At 40.5% G+C, this 16,556-nt stretch overlaps 1 protein-coding gene across 1 annotated transcript in view; it reads left to right on the top strand.

The window, feature by feature from the left end:
• Positions 1-16,556, top strand: part of igf1rb (insulin-like growth factor 1b receptor) — a 59,509-nt gene that overhangs the window by 28,570 nt on the left and 14,383 nt on the right. The window contains exons 3-12 of the mRNA XM_042483876.2: positions 5,643-5,946; positions 6,352-6,488; positions 7,760-7,904; positions 9,085-9,293; positions 9,468-9,594; positions 11,164-11,399; positions 12,176-12,343; positions 12,436-12,643; positions 15,379-15,686; positions 15,931-16,064. Coding sequence (XP_042339810.2) covers positions 5,643-5,946; positions 6,352-6,488; positions 7,760-7,904; positions 9,085-9,293; positions 9,468-9,594; positions 11,164-11,399; positions 12,176-12,343; positions 12,436-12,643; positions 15,379-15,686; positions 15,931-16,064 — 1,976 coding nt within the window. The remainder of the gene's footprint in view (positions 1-5,642; positions 5,947-6,351; positions 6,489-7,759; positions 7,905-9,084; positions 9,294-9,467; positions 9,595-11,163; positions 11,400-12,175; positions 12,344-12,435; positions 12,644-15,378; positions 15,687-15,930; positions 16,065-16,556) is intronic.

Here is a 16,556-nt window from a genome sequence, read left to right as displayed (position 1 = left end):
TCCTACCAGCTTAACATGCATGTTGAATTTACAGTCCTGAAATACCAACTGATGGATTTCCAGTCAGGGCTGTTGAAATTGCAGCCAATACAGAGCTCTATCTGTGTTTTTGAATCAACTCTGCTGTCATCAGTCTAGACATCTGCCTTTGCCTGTTATTGTTGTGCGGTGCTGCTGAGTAGTACACACTGCTAAAGCCTTGAGCGTCATCACAGCAACTCTGTGTCAATGTGGGACATCCTGTTTCTATCACCCCAGGGCTGGGGGCTAAAATCAAGGATTAACGGTTAGAAAGGCTTTTGATTCTTCATTGATCAGCTGATCAAGCCAGAAAGTTAGGAAAAAAACATTAGTCCACCTGTCACTTTAATTATTTAACCAGCCAGCAAGATATTTAGAATCATATATGAAGTCTAATTTGATTCTACATAGCTGCTCTGATAAACAAGTTTAGAGGGATTTTCTCGCTGTTTGTCTGGTGACTGGTATGAGTTTCCCAGCCTACCTTCCTGCTGGGCTGGTATTTCTGTTTGCCTGGAAGCCCCGTATCGGCTTTTTGAACCACAGCAGCGATCTTTATCCCACAGCTAGAGTGCTGCGTAATGACAAAAAGGTGAACTGTTTTACTGTGTGCACTCCAACAACTACATAACTACTTACAGTAACAACCCACCCCTTAAGTTTTTATACCCCTTTCAGGCTGGTACAAGGACACAGGAAGTAATAACCCATGCAAATGTATGTATAAATAAAATGATTTTAAAAATATATAAGAAAAATAAAGAAATCTCAAACTTTCCCTATGCAAATCCCTCTATCATTTTGCTCCTTCTCCACCACTCCTCTATTGCTTCCCCTTCATTCTAGTTCTCCACATATTCTCCTCATACTGGAGCTCTGCATCAACCTGTCTCTGAGAGTGCAGTAAGGAGGGTAAAAGCTGGGATCCATTATGTTGCAGATGTCCAGTGGAATGTGGGTGTACACTGTATGTTCCCATCAACCCCTCCACCACCCTATAGTGATCAGTCAGGCAGTTGTGTTTAGGAGGCCACAGACTCCAGCCTGAGCCAAAACTTAAGGCACCGGATTATCTCCTTCCTCTCCCTGAGCCTCCTGTCTGCAGGCCTCAGGCTGTACATTATCACATTGCAAAATTACACCTTTCCAACACAGCTCCCATCACCCCATTGCAGAGGTCAGAGGGCGAGATGGAGTCGGGGGTGGTGGGGGCTCGGAGCAGAGAAAGAACATTCTGTGCCAGAGACATGCTGCACTGGTTCCCTCCTGCTGAGCACAAACAGCCTGCTGAATGGTTGGTGGGACCACACAGTCTGAAGGTTCTGATTGGCTTCTGAGACAGTCAGGAGGCGGGCTGGAAGGTCATCTCATGGGCATTGCCCGATGATGATGTTTGTCATATCGAGAGGACAGTAGATTTCTCGGACGTCCTGATATCATCTGTCAAAAAGGCCTGGCAGCACAAAGATACTTAAATTTTTTGGTACGACGCTGTGATAGGGGATTTCCTTAGCAGGTGTGCTACATAGGTTTTAGAGATCAAAACATTCAGTATTTGGTTATTATCGATTTTACTTTATTACCTTACTTTACTAACTTTATCGATATGTGTCAGAGCTGCAGCGATTGGTTGATTGACAGAAAATTTACCAACACCTATTTTGACAACTGATTAAGCATTACTCTTTATTTTTATGCCTTCGCACTGGATGTTTTCGGCTTGTTCATCTATTTGTCCCTCCGTTTGTCCGTTCAGCTGTCAGTCCAATCAACCTATTCTAAAAGTGATAACTCAAAAACGCCTTGAGGAACTTATTGAAATTTGACACAAACATCCACTTTAAGTCAAAGATTGACTGACTGACTAGAATTTTGCAGTCATAGATCAGTTTGACCTTGCCTCCCTCTCATTGTTCTGTACACAGTATCTAATGAATACCGTGAAGGAATTTCTCCAAATTTGGCAAAAACATCTACTTGTAACAATGAACTGATGAAAAACATGGTGATCAAAGGTCGAGGTCACCATGACCTCACAAAACACATTATTGGCTCTAACTCAAGAATTAACACACACACTAATTATGAAAAAAAATCCATACAAATGTCTAACAGTAAAAAATGATGGAGTGATGAAAATATATTTCTCAAAAGTCAGCTTCACTGTGACATCACAGTCTTCTCTGTTCTGCATTAACACTTTTCTGGCCATTACTCAGTATTGTAATCCAGGAAAAGAAGCGGAGACATTTGGTCAGGTACTGAATTGGTGATACTCATCTTAGGTGCCCATCTTTAACCTGTGCTGACTATATAGATCCTCTGTGCTGTGGGGGGAAGGTGTGTGTGAAACAACCAGACATGGCTGTAAACTGTAACTGCAACTTGACAGGTCGATAATTCTAGATTAAGCAAAAAGCCAGAAATGCAGCATTCCAGATGTGTAAATAGAAATGTGAATTGGCTGGTCTTGTAAGATATTACCTTATCATATCTTGAACTTGTCAGTGGTGGTCAGGTTGGGGCTTGTCGTAAATCATTTGAATAAACCACTTTGAATTAACCCCTTGGTTGCAACTAAAGGTGCCTGATTGACGTCCATTTAAGGTATCGTGTTAACTGACAAGATTCAACTATGCCTTTTATGACAGCCACTTTTCCCCAAAAGAGCACTTCCTTAAGCCCTTAGCACCAATTTGGAGAGGTAAAAGATCAAGCAGATGGTTGGAACCTCTGCTGTATTTCAGTCTGAGTGAATGACTTCCTATTTCAATATGACATCTGTTTTTTGGAGGCTTTTTTTTCCAAAGAGCCCTACAGTCACCACCCCGAGCTCTCAGCTACAGTTTTCCCATTTTGAACAAGCCTAAGATGCAGATATCCTGACCATAACATCGATTCTGGAGTTGTGACGGATACATTGCCGAAACAAACAAGAGGAGTAGCAGTAGGCATCTCCTCAGGCCCGGTGCCTTCACTTTGTTTGACACAGTAACGCTGGAGGCAACATGTTGAAGCGTGTTTCAGTGTTTTATCACTCAGCATCCTATAAACAGCACATCATTTCCCATAACTTTGTTTGGTCTCTGTTTAAACACAACCCTGGCTAACCTAAGTGGATGACATAATCCAAAATTACAGTTTTTTGTTCATCTAGTTGTTTCTTGTTCAGATATCCCTCTTCTTTTGTTTATGTCTTACAGGACACACACTCACCAACACACAAATAATTTCAAGCAGTGATTCAAAGTGTTTCCATAGCAATTAGTGTTTGTTTCTATGGAAGACTGTCGAAGTGCTTTGAAGGTCTCATTTCTCTCTGCGGACTGAGTTTGAACCAATCAGCTTCTGTCTCTGTTTGCCTGTTGAACCAATGATCTGCTCGCAAGAAAGCCAGGTTAAATTTTTATCTAATGATGAAGGTGTGTGTCATCTGCCGTTGTGTTTGGTTGACCTCAGTCATGCTTGTTTGAAATCTCCCTGCTGTAGAGACTAAAGACACCACGAGGTGTGGTTCCTTTCTTTACTGTACGTAGATCAGTCCAGTGTTTTCCTTCTAGAGCTCCTCAATCAGTTTTCCCTGTCATCAGTTACAATATCCTCTTATTTAGAGGGACACCACAGCAACTGGAGGAGTTATTTGTAGCAGTGCTCAGTGGAAAACCCGGAGTGGAAAGGCTTTTGTCACTGTGGATCTGGGATGAACCACTGGGCTCAACACCAGCCCACCCAGCAAACAACTGTGTTGTCTAATAAAAACAACCAGTCAGAGGTTTTTATCTATAGTTTGTTAGCTGTATTAACATTGTTTTTAGACAAAATAAAAAAATGTTGTTGGTTGGATTTGAAGCAACCATTTTTATAGGTGCCTGTGTACGGTCTTTTACAGGCCTGGTTCAGAGAGATGATGTGTGTGTGTGTGTGTGTGTGTGTGTGTGTGTGTGTGTGTGTGTGTGTGTGTGTGTGTGTGTGTGTGTGTGTGTGTGTGTGTGTGTGTGTGTGTGTGTGTGTGTGTGTGTGTGTGTGTGTGTGTTGTCAGACACTCTCCACTTAATGCAGATCATTTGTTCAGGATGGTAGCCAAAAGTGTTATGCCACAGACTAATTCAGGCTGAGTACTGACTGGCTTATTTGTCACATGCTGACATTTCCTAAAGCAGGGAAATGCCCCTTTACTGTGGGAGGGGGCACTGTGTTTGCTGGATGCTTGATGTGGATTAGGAGTCACAGGAACAGGGTGATTCAGGCAGGTATTGTTAGTGTTACATTGAGCTGATGTGCAAAAACATGTTGCGGCTAATCAGGGTCTTTTTAATGCCTGGTTCAGCACAAATTTCTTTGCATTGCAGCCAACAATTCTCTATGTACATTCACTATTTAAAGTTATGTAGGATGTAGGGAGATATTTTTGCAGAAATTAAGTATAATATAATAAAGGTTGGTTTTCTTTAGTGTGTAATCAACTGAAAATAAGAACTGTGCTTACGTTACCTTAGAACGAGCTGTTCTATATCTACATAGGGATCGGGCCTGTAACATGTTCACAGTCATGTTTCTACAGTAGCCTAGAAGAGACAAACCAAACACTGGATTTAGAAATGCAATGTGCATTTTTGCACCTGCCGCTGTTGTTAGAAGCACCTCTGTGATGACAGCTTAGAATTTTTTTAATCACCTTTTACATGCTTCTTTTATAATGTTTTAAATGTGTTTCCTTTCCCCCTGTTGTTGTATTTCAATGTTCTGTGTGAAGCACCTTGAATTGCCTTGTTGCTGAAACATGCTATACAAATAAACTTGCCTTGCCTTGCCTTGCCTAGAAAAAAATACAGAATTTTTAAGATGAAACTGCTTTATTCATTGTTTTTATCCATTTTAATCAACTGGTTCTTGTGTTGATGAGCATGTGAAGAGCAAGCTGCCTGTCTGTAACATGCCAAACACCGTTGGAGAATCACTCATTTATGACATGAAACTGCTTTATTCAGAGTTTTTACTGGTTTTAATAACCTAGTCCGTTTGTTTGGAAGAAAAGACCTCTGGGTACAATTGGATTCTAGTAAAAACGTCCTGAACAATGACCGCTGAAGGAATTCTAACCAGGGGAGTTTCAGCTGGTTGCAATCCTCAATCCTCACCACTAGATGCCAATAAATTCCCCTCAGTCTGACACACTGAACCATTAAATCACCACACTGTACTCCATTATCACACTAGAACTGTGTTTTCCTGCTTAATGGCAAAATTTAAAATTTTGCAGGTGTGCCAAAAAATGTGGAACACTGTTTTGTATATTTAGTGGATGAGACAGTGCTCCGTTTAATTTTTTTTTTTAAAGGAATAAGTGTATCTCCCCAAAATTTCAAATTATTCCTTAAAAGAATAGCTATATTGTAGAATATATTTCCTTAATAAAGAGCTTTTCAGCTGAAAGATTGTTTTGCTAACTTTGCCCTAACTGTAATATACATCACAATCAGACTGGGGTTTTTGGTTAAAAAAAGTCATAGTATCTCTATCAGTAAAACTGTAATATGTATAATATTGAATAGATTTTCATTTTATGGGATCTTTTTTTCATTAATCTGCATTCTCTCTGTCTCTGTTTTTCTGCCTACTAGAGTGCCCAGAGAAGTGTGTGCGGCGAGCGTGCACACTGGACGGCGAGTGCTGCCACCCTCAGTGTCTGGGCAGCTGCACAGTCCCTGGTAGTGACACAGCATGTGCAGCATGTGTGCATTATTACCACCAAGGACGCTGCGTGGCTGACTGCCCTCCCGGCACCTACAAGTTCGAGGGCTGGCGATGCATTAGTGCTGAGCTTTGCTCCAAAGTTCACCTCCCTGACTTCAACAGCTTCATCATCCACGGCGGAGAGTGCATGTCTGAATGCCCACATGGGTACATGCAGACCGCACCCAATAGGTGAGCTGCAATCCAACCTAGTGGCTGAAATGGAGACACTGGGTGGAGGTGCTGTTTTTGTTGGCCTGACATTGGTACCGGTTCCACACCCTGCTATTAGTTTCCATTCTGAATTGTCATCAGGGAAAAACTAAATGTGATACAACAGCTACAATAAATGGCAGTTAGTGTTGAGGCAACCGTCCATCCTTTGTGGCATTATAAACCTGTAATAGTTTGGTAAACAATGAAGGTTTCTAGTTAAATCTCGGAGATCTCTCCTCCACATCATTTAACTGGTACTATCAAACACCTATGTAAAACTTTTCAGGGACAGAAAAAAAAATTAAAGGTCAAGGCAGCTACAGGAGTTTATGTATTTATACCATCTCTTGTCCCTCTCTGTCTCTCCTTGTTTGTCTCCAGTATGTTCTGTACAGCCTGTGATGGTCTGTGTGATAAAGTGTGCGAGGAGAAGGTCATCGACTCCATGGATGCCGCTCAGTCTCTCAAAGGCTGCACTGTTATCAAAGGCAACCTGCATATCAACATCCGCAGAGGCCGTAAGTACTGCAGTGTACCACAGCAACAACACTGTTAGTACTGATGTCTCTACACTACTTGGTTACATATTGTTAGTTACATATTGCTAAACCACGGCAGTTGACACCTGAAAGCAGTGCTCTAAGATTTTCCAGACTGGTAAAATCAACTTTTTCTTTTCAACAACTCTCAACTTGAGTTTTCAAAACACCTTGGACCAATTTTCACAGAACAGTTCTGCTAACAGAAATTATTCTACAAAGCAGAGGTGATGTCAAGACTAGTCTAGAACACTGGTTCCCAACCTGGGATTCATTAGGGATTGCCAAAGCTTCACAGGGGGTCACAAGTCTTTTTTATTTTAATTTTAAAGGGTATAAAAAACTTTTTTTTTTTAATACACAGAAAACTAAATAGAATCATTAGTTTTTGTGTTTCAGTTATTACTCAAGATATAAACTTCATAAAAATCACATTTAAAGATGCAAAGTTAAAACAACTAATGAGCTAATAGAACAAGCACCAGGGTGAACTAAACAAATATATTTAAAAAAAGAAGCATATTAAGTATGTATGATTTATTAAAACGTAAAAAATGCATAATACAGACAGAGAGTTGTATAAAAAGTTCCTAAAAGTATCAGGAAAACTTGATTTCTCATGGTAAACACCGTGTAAAATTCATCCAGATGGCTCACTCCCTGCTGTTCGTACAATTACAGTTATTGCCTTTACTACTTTGGTTAAATGTACAGTTTATTAGTTGTTCTTTACTGTTTTTGCAATCCATTAGAGATAATATGAAATATCCATAAAATATGCCACTTAGGGGGGTGTCAGTTTACTCAATAATAGAAAAAAGGGTCCCTTAAGGAAAACCACTGGTCTAGTCTGGAAAGTCTAAGAAGTGAATAATTTCCAGGTGAAAAATACTGAATACACATGAGAAAGAAGGCCCAAAAGGAAAGGGAGTGAGAGGGATAGGTGGGAGGGAGATGAACGCAAGGAAAAGAAAATGAGAAAGCAATGGCAATCCATGCGTTGAGGTGTTTATTGTATGATTTATGATATCCAGCAATTTCCAGTAAAACACATACAAAAACAAAGCTGCCAAACCTTAGAGAGTTCCAGAGGTTATAAATAGTATAAAAGCTACATTTACAATTCCTGAAGTTCCCGGGACATGAATGTAGTTAAAACAAAAGCTATAAATATGGAAAATAGTCTTAAACTGATGGGAAGATGGTGTAATAACTGTTGCGTGTCTGTGTGTGTCTTTGTGTATGTTCAGACAACATTGTGGCAGAGCTGGAGAGTTTCACAGGTTTGATCCAGAGGGTGACCGGTAACGTGTGGATCAGACATTCCCACACTCTGAGCTCCCTGGCCTTCCTCCGCAGCCTCAGATACATCGACGGAGAAGAGCTTCTGGACGAGTAGGACCAAACACAAACACACAAATTTAAGTGCAAGCACATACCCAGAAATTCAGTTTTTGCCCCAACACCTCCAAGTTTAGACCAGTGTTGGTGTGCCTTTGTGTTCTCTTGTGTTCTCTCCTTAATAGCAACGTATTGTAGTACTCGGCTCCAGAGTCGATAGACAAATTCACAAACAAAATATTGACTTGAAGTCTGTTTTGTCGCTACATTCTGATGTGAAGACGACACTTTGCCCTTTTTATTCTCAATGTGCCTGTTGCTGTGAGAGTTGTCGTAGTAACCAAGCAGAGTAATTGTGCGGCGTTAGTGTTCTAATGTGGCTCGCCGAGGTCGTCTCTGAAAGGTTGGCAGAATGGGGAGAGAAGGAAAGGATGTTTTGGCTGTGAGGGTACAGACTGGAAAGTGTTTTATGCCGGACAGACTTACTTGTTTTGGGTTGGTAACTGTAATATCATTGCTGAAATAAACAGCAAAACACTTCAGTCTCTGTTTTTAACTGGAAAAGTAAATATTCTGACTGAAGCTAATGGCAGATGTCTCTTTTACAAGACCTTGAATGCAGCATAACATCCAGCAGTCCAAGGAAACATTCTCTCAGGGTCACAGAGAGGCCTTCACTCCCTCCACGGTCTGTTTCTCCTTGAGTTCACAGAAATCTTACTGTCCCAAGGCCCACATTACAGTCATTCCTGAATGTCTGGGTGTTACCCAATGACTCATAAAATCTGTACCTCCTCTCCTGTCCTTTCCAACATATAAAGCAGTCTCTGGTTAATCTGAGTTCCCAGGTTGTTTTTATCCCACTGTATGAACCAGTTCCCCACACTGTCTAACTTTGTTATTAAACCACCAGCTGAATACCTGGAGATCTACTGAGAAGAGTAAAATAGTCTACTGTTTCTTTTAGTACAATTACCATAGCTCCCTCTTACAGAAAAGGACGAGCAGGTATATGGGTCTCCTATAGACACTCTCTCTTTGACATCTTATTGTGCAGTTTTTCATTATGCACTGAAAAAAAGGCATTGTCCTTGATGGGAAAGTTGGCCTTCAGCTTGGCAGGATTCACAATACACACAATAAACCAGCACAGAAACATTATACATTGAGGGAAGAATCAGAAAGCATATTGTTGAGTATCATCCATTCATCTTCTCTTCTCTCTGCCCTCCAGCATGTACGCCTTCTTGGCAGTTGACAACCAGCAGCTCCAGTATCTTTGGGACTGGAAGCAGCACAATCTCACCATAAAGGCAGGAAAGCTTTTCTTCAGAGCCAACCCGAAGCTGTGCATGTCCGAGATCCGCAAGATGTGGGAGAAGACGGGCATCCAGGGCCGCTTCGATGAGAGCGACTTCCGAAACAACGGGGACAGAGCCAGCTGTAAGGGTCACATGAGAGCAAAATTTATATTGCTACATTTTGAGTACAACAGTTTGCAAAAGCCCCATCTAAGCCTGTTGTCATTTTGTACTACGTGTCAGTATTTACTGCGTGACCCCTCAACGATAGCTGTAAATTTGAGTAGAAAGATATTTATTCTTCTCGTCTTCACAGGTGAAAGTACAATCCTGAAGTTTAAGTCCAACAGCACCAGCAGTACAAGGATCAAACTGACCTGGCAGCGCTACCGTCCCCCCGACTACAGAGACCTCATCAGCTTTATTGTCTACTACAAGGAGGCGTAAGTTTTTCAAAATCACCACTGTCGTTACTGGTTCGTTCTTTCTATCCGGTGCAGCAGTGATTGGAGCTGGTACCTGATTTCCAACTGATCAACTTGTTTAAAGGCAATAATCAGGAAACTATTAGAACCTTACTATCAGATTGATAAACAGGACTTTAAATGTACTGAACAACAAATAAATCTAAGTTACCATCCAGATTGAGCACAAATCTAAAAAAAAAACACTGTGAAAAACCTCGGAACAGAAATGCAAACATAACGGTGTGTTTCCATTCACTACTGTTGCTCTTGAATGAGTAGAGATAAACATTTGGTGTTGCTAATTCTCAGGTTGGGTGCCATTTAACTATTGCAGAAGGAGAGGGTGCAATGAGACGATGTCATTGAAAGGGGAGCAGTCAAACTTCAAGCAAACAAAAATGACGCAGAAATGTAATGGAAGCAGATCTGATCATTTTGTCGGCCGCAATTTTCTTTTCTTCTGTAATTTTTTTATTTATTGTTTTTGTAATGACAAAATTTACAATAAAAATATTAAATAAAATTGAACTCATAATTAAATATTATGTAATTGTAATACAAAATAAAATAACATTTAAAAAGAAGATACGCTAATGAATAGTTGTGTTCTTTGATTTAAGATATTGGCTTTCCCCACAATCTTTAAAATTCTTTTGTATATTTTGACTTGTTTGAATTTCTGGCATTTCCCCTTAATGTTTTTAATGTGCAGATTTATGTGCATAAAAACAGGTGGGCAGAAACATAGTATATTCTAATCATGTTTACCAAACCCAGCGCATCACTGCCGCTAATAATAAGCTGACAGATGCATATCAGAAAATGGTCACAGGTTCGTATAGCACCGTCACTGAGTCCATGCCTGGACCACAAGTGAGCAGACTCGCGTGCACACATCAACCTCACATCCTGTGGATTTCTGCAGAAAATCCAGCCCACTTCCCTCACATACAAATTGAATATTTGGTTATTATAGGCAATGTAGAAAGTCACGGATGGGCTCTATTTTCATGTTGCGCTATAATCTTAAGACCCACTGGTATACAAAACAATGATTAAACATTCAAATTCTATAGGATCTTCCATATTGCTCCTTTAACCTTTATTTAACCAGGAATAGTCCCATTGAGATTCAAAATCTCTTTTTCAAGGGAGTTCTGGCCAATGTTCAAGGTATGTTTGTTAGTAATTTTTCATACATAGTTTAAAAAATCAAATCAAATTTTTTCCTTGAAAAAGACAGCAGCATGAAGAATTTCATACAGAAGAACAACCACTAAAAACACAACAGCAAAAATTCAAACAAACAGCATAAAAATTCTCACACAAACAACAAATTTTTAACAAACAGCCAGTTAGCAGGATTCATAAACCAGACATATGCATTCAATGTTCAAAAGGTCCTTAATCCTTTTTTTTAATCTCCCAGGCTCATAACAGAGTCTAGTTTGAGGTGACAATGTGACCGGTGTCAATAATATATGAATACGACTGTAATAAACAGAGCCTAAAGTAAATAATGAATTATGATCCTCCTTCTTCCAGGCCATACCAGAACATCACAGAGTTCGAGGGGCAGGACGGCTGTGGCTACAACAGCTGGAATATGGTGGATGTAGAGCTGAGGCCTGACAAGGACTCAGACCCCGGAGTTCTGCTGTCCGGCCTGAAGCCCTGGACGCAGTACGCTGTGTTTGTTAAGGCCATCACACTCATGGTGGAGGGCAAACATTTGCCGGGTGCCAAGAGCAAGGTGGTCTACATCCGCACCAGCCCTTCAGGTAAATATAATTTCACAGGTAACAAATGGTACAAGAAATCAGTTGTGAAGTTTATGGTAAAAGGCTAAATGATGCATTATCACAGAAGTTATTGCAAGTTACTACAAACAGCAGAGAGGTGTTAAAAGAGTGAGAGTGATATTTGACAAAGCCCCAGATAAGCCTGGAATAGCCAGCAATGAAGGAGACTGTCTAGAAGCGCTACTTTTCTATACAATATGTGATTGATATAGAGGTCAGGAGTCATTTGTCGATGTGGGTAGAAAGTAAAAGAGGAGTAGGAAACAATGGTGGTTGTTATAGTGCTGGAAGATATAAAAATCATTAATACTACAGTTCACTATATTAGCATAATTTCACCAGAATACAATTACTGACATCTGAGCGTTCTGTCCACGTTGCTGCTTGTTTGTCAAATAGCTGTGGGATTGTTTTGTGATGACAGTGTGCTAGCAATTCTGGACATGATCCAAAACATAGTGTAAGAAGATGGAGAGGAAGACTGTTTTAGTAAACACAGCTGCAATTCAAAAGAGATGGAGAAAATCAGATTTGCAAAATCTACGATATAATTAGATGAAATGGAAGATTGCTTTAAGTAAATCCAGCTGCACTGTAAAGACGCAGCAGCCCCGTGATAGGATGTGAATCACATCTGCGCTGGCAGACTGTTCATCACAGCCTGAAGGAGAAAGGCGAGGAAACTAAGGTTTACTGTATTAAGCAGCCGGTGACACCGAGATCAGAATAATTCCGTTGTTTTGTTTCTCTTTCAGCGCCCTCAATGCCTCAGGATGTGCGGGCGTACTCGAACTCATCTACACAGTTGGTGGTGCGTTGGTCGCCCCCTGTCTCACCGAATGGAAACCAAACTTACTACCTGGTCAGATGGCAGCAACAAGCTGAAGACCGAGAGCTGTATCAGCACAATTACTGCTCTAAAGGTACAAACACGCACAACTTCTACACTTTTATGCTACTTGTTGAGTTACAGAGTACACCTTTCCTGAAACATGTCCTCTGCCACCTCCTCCAGAGCTAAAGATCCCCATAAGGATTGCTGCCATAGGTGTGGGAGACCAGGAAGAGGACACTAAGCCCACTAAGCCAGATCCTGATGGGCCAGACAAAGGCCCCTGTTGCCCCTGCCCCAAATCAGTTGAGGTTCTGGAGGCCGAAGCTGCCGACGCCTCGTACAGAAAAGTCTTTGAAAACTTCTTGCACAACTCTATTTTTACACCAAGGTAAGTGACTTTTATCATTGCTTTATATTGGTTTGGATTGGTCATGGCAGAATTTAACTTAACATTTGACCCCTTTTTTTTGTCTGAACCAAAATAGTAATGAGCTGCTTAAGGCTGTGCGATTTCACGAAATATATATTGTCTGATGGTTTAAAAACGTCTATCGTTTCATATGATGCTTTATCGTTTATTTCGTTTACATCACCTGATAGCGCTTTGCGTCTGTCTGCGTGGCTGCGGGGGGGCGTCTACACAATGTACAGCACCAAAACAAACAAACATAGAGGAGCTGGAAACTGATACTGAATGTAGGGATTCAGCTGGATCCTTCAAAATAAAAACACCATGAGTTCCACTTTAATTGTTTTATTTAGAACAAAACTTTTTACTATAAGTAGTAAAAGTAGTACGATAGTTTACTATAACAGTACTTTATACTTGATTTTATTTAACATTCTAACGTTTTTTATTAAACTTTATTTTAACGTTGGTTTGTATAACTTTATTTTAGCTGCTTTATTTGTAACTAGTTCATTTAATAATTTTATATTTCAGTTTTTTACAGCAGTTTAGTGGAAATCTCAAGATATCAAGATATATATTGTGTATCATGATATAGCCTAAAAATATTATGATGTTACTTTTAAGCCATACCGCCGAGCCCTAGAGCTGCTGTTAATGGGCATTTTTTTCTGTAACATCAGAGGATAACTTTCCAGGTAACTTCAGTGCAGATCAGTAACTCTCTTCAGTTGTTGACCATTATATAGTTTATGTAGCAGCAAAACAAACATGGCCATGAAGAGTTCTGTTTGCTGCTTTTCTAAATTATGTTTTGACTGATTTAGGGAGTCTGCCTGCTGCCTTTTGCTTTAAACATCTGCATCACATTATCTCTCTTCGTCTCTTCACACACACACACAAACACACACACACACATATGCAGAGCTCGGTCCAGTTGATGTTAATTAGTTCTCAGTATGCTTTTCAGTAGAAAAGGATAGATAAACAACAAGTGTCATATTTCCTGTATTCTTACTTTCAGCTGACATCAGATCCTGACTGCGTGTGAACACACACCACCTTGGACTGTATCTTAAATCTCTGTTAACGCTATTATTACATACATACAGGAGACTTACTGACATGTGGTGGAGATGTTTTAAAAATCAAGAGATGGAAAATGTTGTTCATTTGTTCTAAAAAGAGAAATATAGTTAAAGGTGAACATGTAAAGCCCTTCACATGTGTTATTTGTGCACATTTGGCATCAGATGAAATAAAACCTGGTACACACATGACAAACCTGTCTTTTCTAATCAGGTCAAAAAACAGCAACTGCTCTCACATTGAACCAAATGTCATTAAATTGAATGCACGTGCTTTAAGGCCAACATGGTAAACTGTTGTTGCACTGTGCTTAAATATGATAGTGGTGGGTGCGGTTAACTGCACGTGAAAGTTAAATTGTTACAAAATCTGATGAGCTGTTTAAGGGATAGTTCAGATCTTTTGAAGCGGGGTTGTATGGACTTCTTATTTGTAGTCAGTGTATTACATGCAGTAGATGCCCACAGTTTGGAGAGGACGGCAAGAGCCACGAAAGCTTAGCGATCTGCTGTTTACCAGAGCAGCAGCAAAACATATTTCAACCATCTAAAATATTTAACATTTGTTTAAATGTACAGTAAATCTAGACAATTGTCACGTCTTTACTTGCTGTCAGACAGTTATTCCTGACAGGGAACTGAAGTCGTTTAATCGCTCTCTTCAAAGCCAGACTCCAGTGAAAAAAATAGTAATTTAACATTGCTGAACACAGGAGTTAGTGGTCTGCCGCTGCCTTTATCAGTGAGTTTATTTTATTGCGTTACTGGTGTTTTCAAGGGTTGGCTTGGATTCACCAAAGTCACACAGTAACAAAAACAAGTTAATTAATCAAAGCAGCTGTAAACCAGCAGCTCCTGTCTTCAGCGAGCTAAAATTCCTGTTTGTGTCAGTGAAGTCTGGCAACTTTGACAAGAGCATAGATAGGGAATTGAAGCTGTTTGAGGCTTCCCCATCGGAACAGGCGACCTAACGGAAAGGTTAAGTGTTGAAAATATTCTTAATAATGCATACACTTCTGTTATTGTTTTTAATTTTTCCTGTGGGACTTTTATTGAAGTGGCTAAAATTTGTTTTGCTGCTGCTCCTGGCTACAGCAGTACGTTCCTTAGTTTCTGTGGCAGTACTCCTGCCTGCTTCTCTGAACAGGAGGAGTGCCAATCGCCATCTGAATGTAATACAACGACACTGGATAAGTGCGTCATACAACCTCTGTTCAAAAGCTCCGAACTATGACTGTGACTAATTCTGTTAAGAATGTGCCTACCAAGATGCCTGCCATTTTCAAAGAGAGAAACAATCAAATCACTCATAGACTAAAAGTTAAGCAAGACAGGATTCCCAACAGTCTGTGACAATCCAATCTTGTGCTTCATTCACTTTAGTATACAGAACTCTTTTTATAAAAGTTACATTTTCATTTTACTTTTGCTATTTTCTTTCAGATTTGTCTTTGGGCCGGGAAAAACAACTTTTAGCAAATACTTGTTATGTGCCTATATTGTAAAGCTGAAATGTGTCAATACTCATTTTAAAATTGTCCTCTGTCTTCTCTGTCACAACTTTCTCTCCCATCTGTTCCTCCCTCCTGTATCTCCACCCTTTCACGCTCTTCCTCTTACCACCAGGCCACCAGATCGTCGCCGTCGAGATCTCTTTGGTATAGCCAACTCCACTCACCCCCGCCGTAACCGGCTGCACACTAACAGCAGCAGCACCGTCCCTCCTCCTCTCGCTGCTAGTAACAGCAGCACCGCAGACATGGAGCCAGCTGACAGAGAGTTTGAGTTTGTGGAGCAAGCTGTGACGGAGCGTGAGCTGCAGATCTCTGGCCTGCAGCCATTCACAGTTTACCGCATAGACATTCACGCCTGCAATCGGCAGGTCCAGCGCTGCAGCGCCGCAGAGTTCGTCTTCTCAAGAACCAAGCCCGCAGGTTAGACGAGGAATGATCTATTTACAAATATAGCACATTAATTCACATATTTGACCGGCAGTGTAGTTTAAGGGATACCAGCTATGGATTTCTGCTGAAACACATTATGTAGCTGGTGAATGTTAGAATTTACTAGCTGCTGACTGTTAAAAAAAATACTCTGGCTATACGCAGGCTGTTGCAGTAATCAAACCGCTGACCTCTCTGTTCACCGTGATAACCTATTCTCCACGTGTGTCTCCAGAAAAGGCTGACGACATACCAGGCCCAGTGACCTGGGAGGGCCACGAGGACTGGGTGTTTCTGCGCTGGCCAGAGCCTCCTCACCCCAACGGACTCATCCTCATGTACGAGATCAAGTTTAAACTGGCTGCTGAGGTAAACGACACACATCTACCTGCCACCTTAATGAGGGCCTGCTGTTTTTCACAAGAACAAGGAAGCCGAAAAATGAATTCAAAAGTCATATTTTTTAAGAATTGCAAGAGATTATTTATTAGTGCTGTCCACTGGTCAACCCCTCCATCATTTCTTTCTGTCAATCATCCCCTTTGCGGAAAAAATCAATATCCCCTTTATGCGTATCTTTCGTTACTTTCTGCCTAAATAATTTGCCCCCTTGTTTGTAGAGTGAAAGAATCAAAGTTGACCCTTTGATGTCCAACAATTTTTCTTTTTTTTTTCATGTTCATCTGATGAGTACTCCATACTATGTGATTAAAAATGTTTTTGTTGTTTAGGCCATACTTATTGTTAAGTACAATATAGTGGTCTGACAGCATTCCACTAATTAATCGATACGACGTTGAAGTGTAACCTAGTGGTCTTACAGTACTACAAGCAAGTTAGATCTGGGAACAGAAAGTATAA

The sequence above is a fragment of the Plectropomus leopardus genome, chromosome 1 (assembly GCF_026936395.1).
Source record: "Plectropomus leopardus strain MGB_pleo_1.0 chromosome 1, ASM2693639v1, whole genome shotgun sequence".
NCBI classification, from domain to species: Eukaryota; Metazoa; Chordata; class Actinopteri; order Perciformes; family Serranidae; genus Plectropomus; species Plectropomus leopardus.
This window is presented reverse-complemented; position numbering and strand designations above follow the sequence as displayed.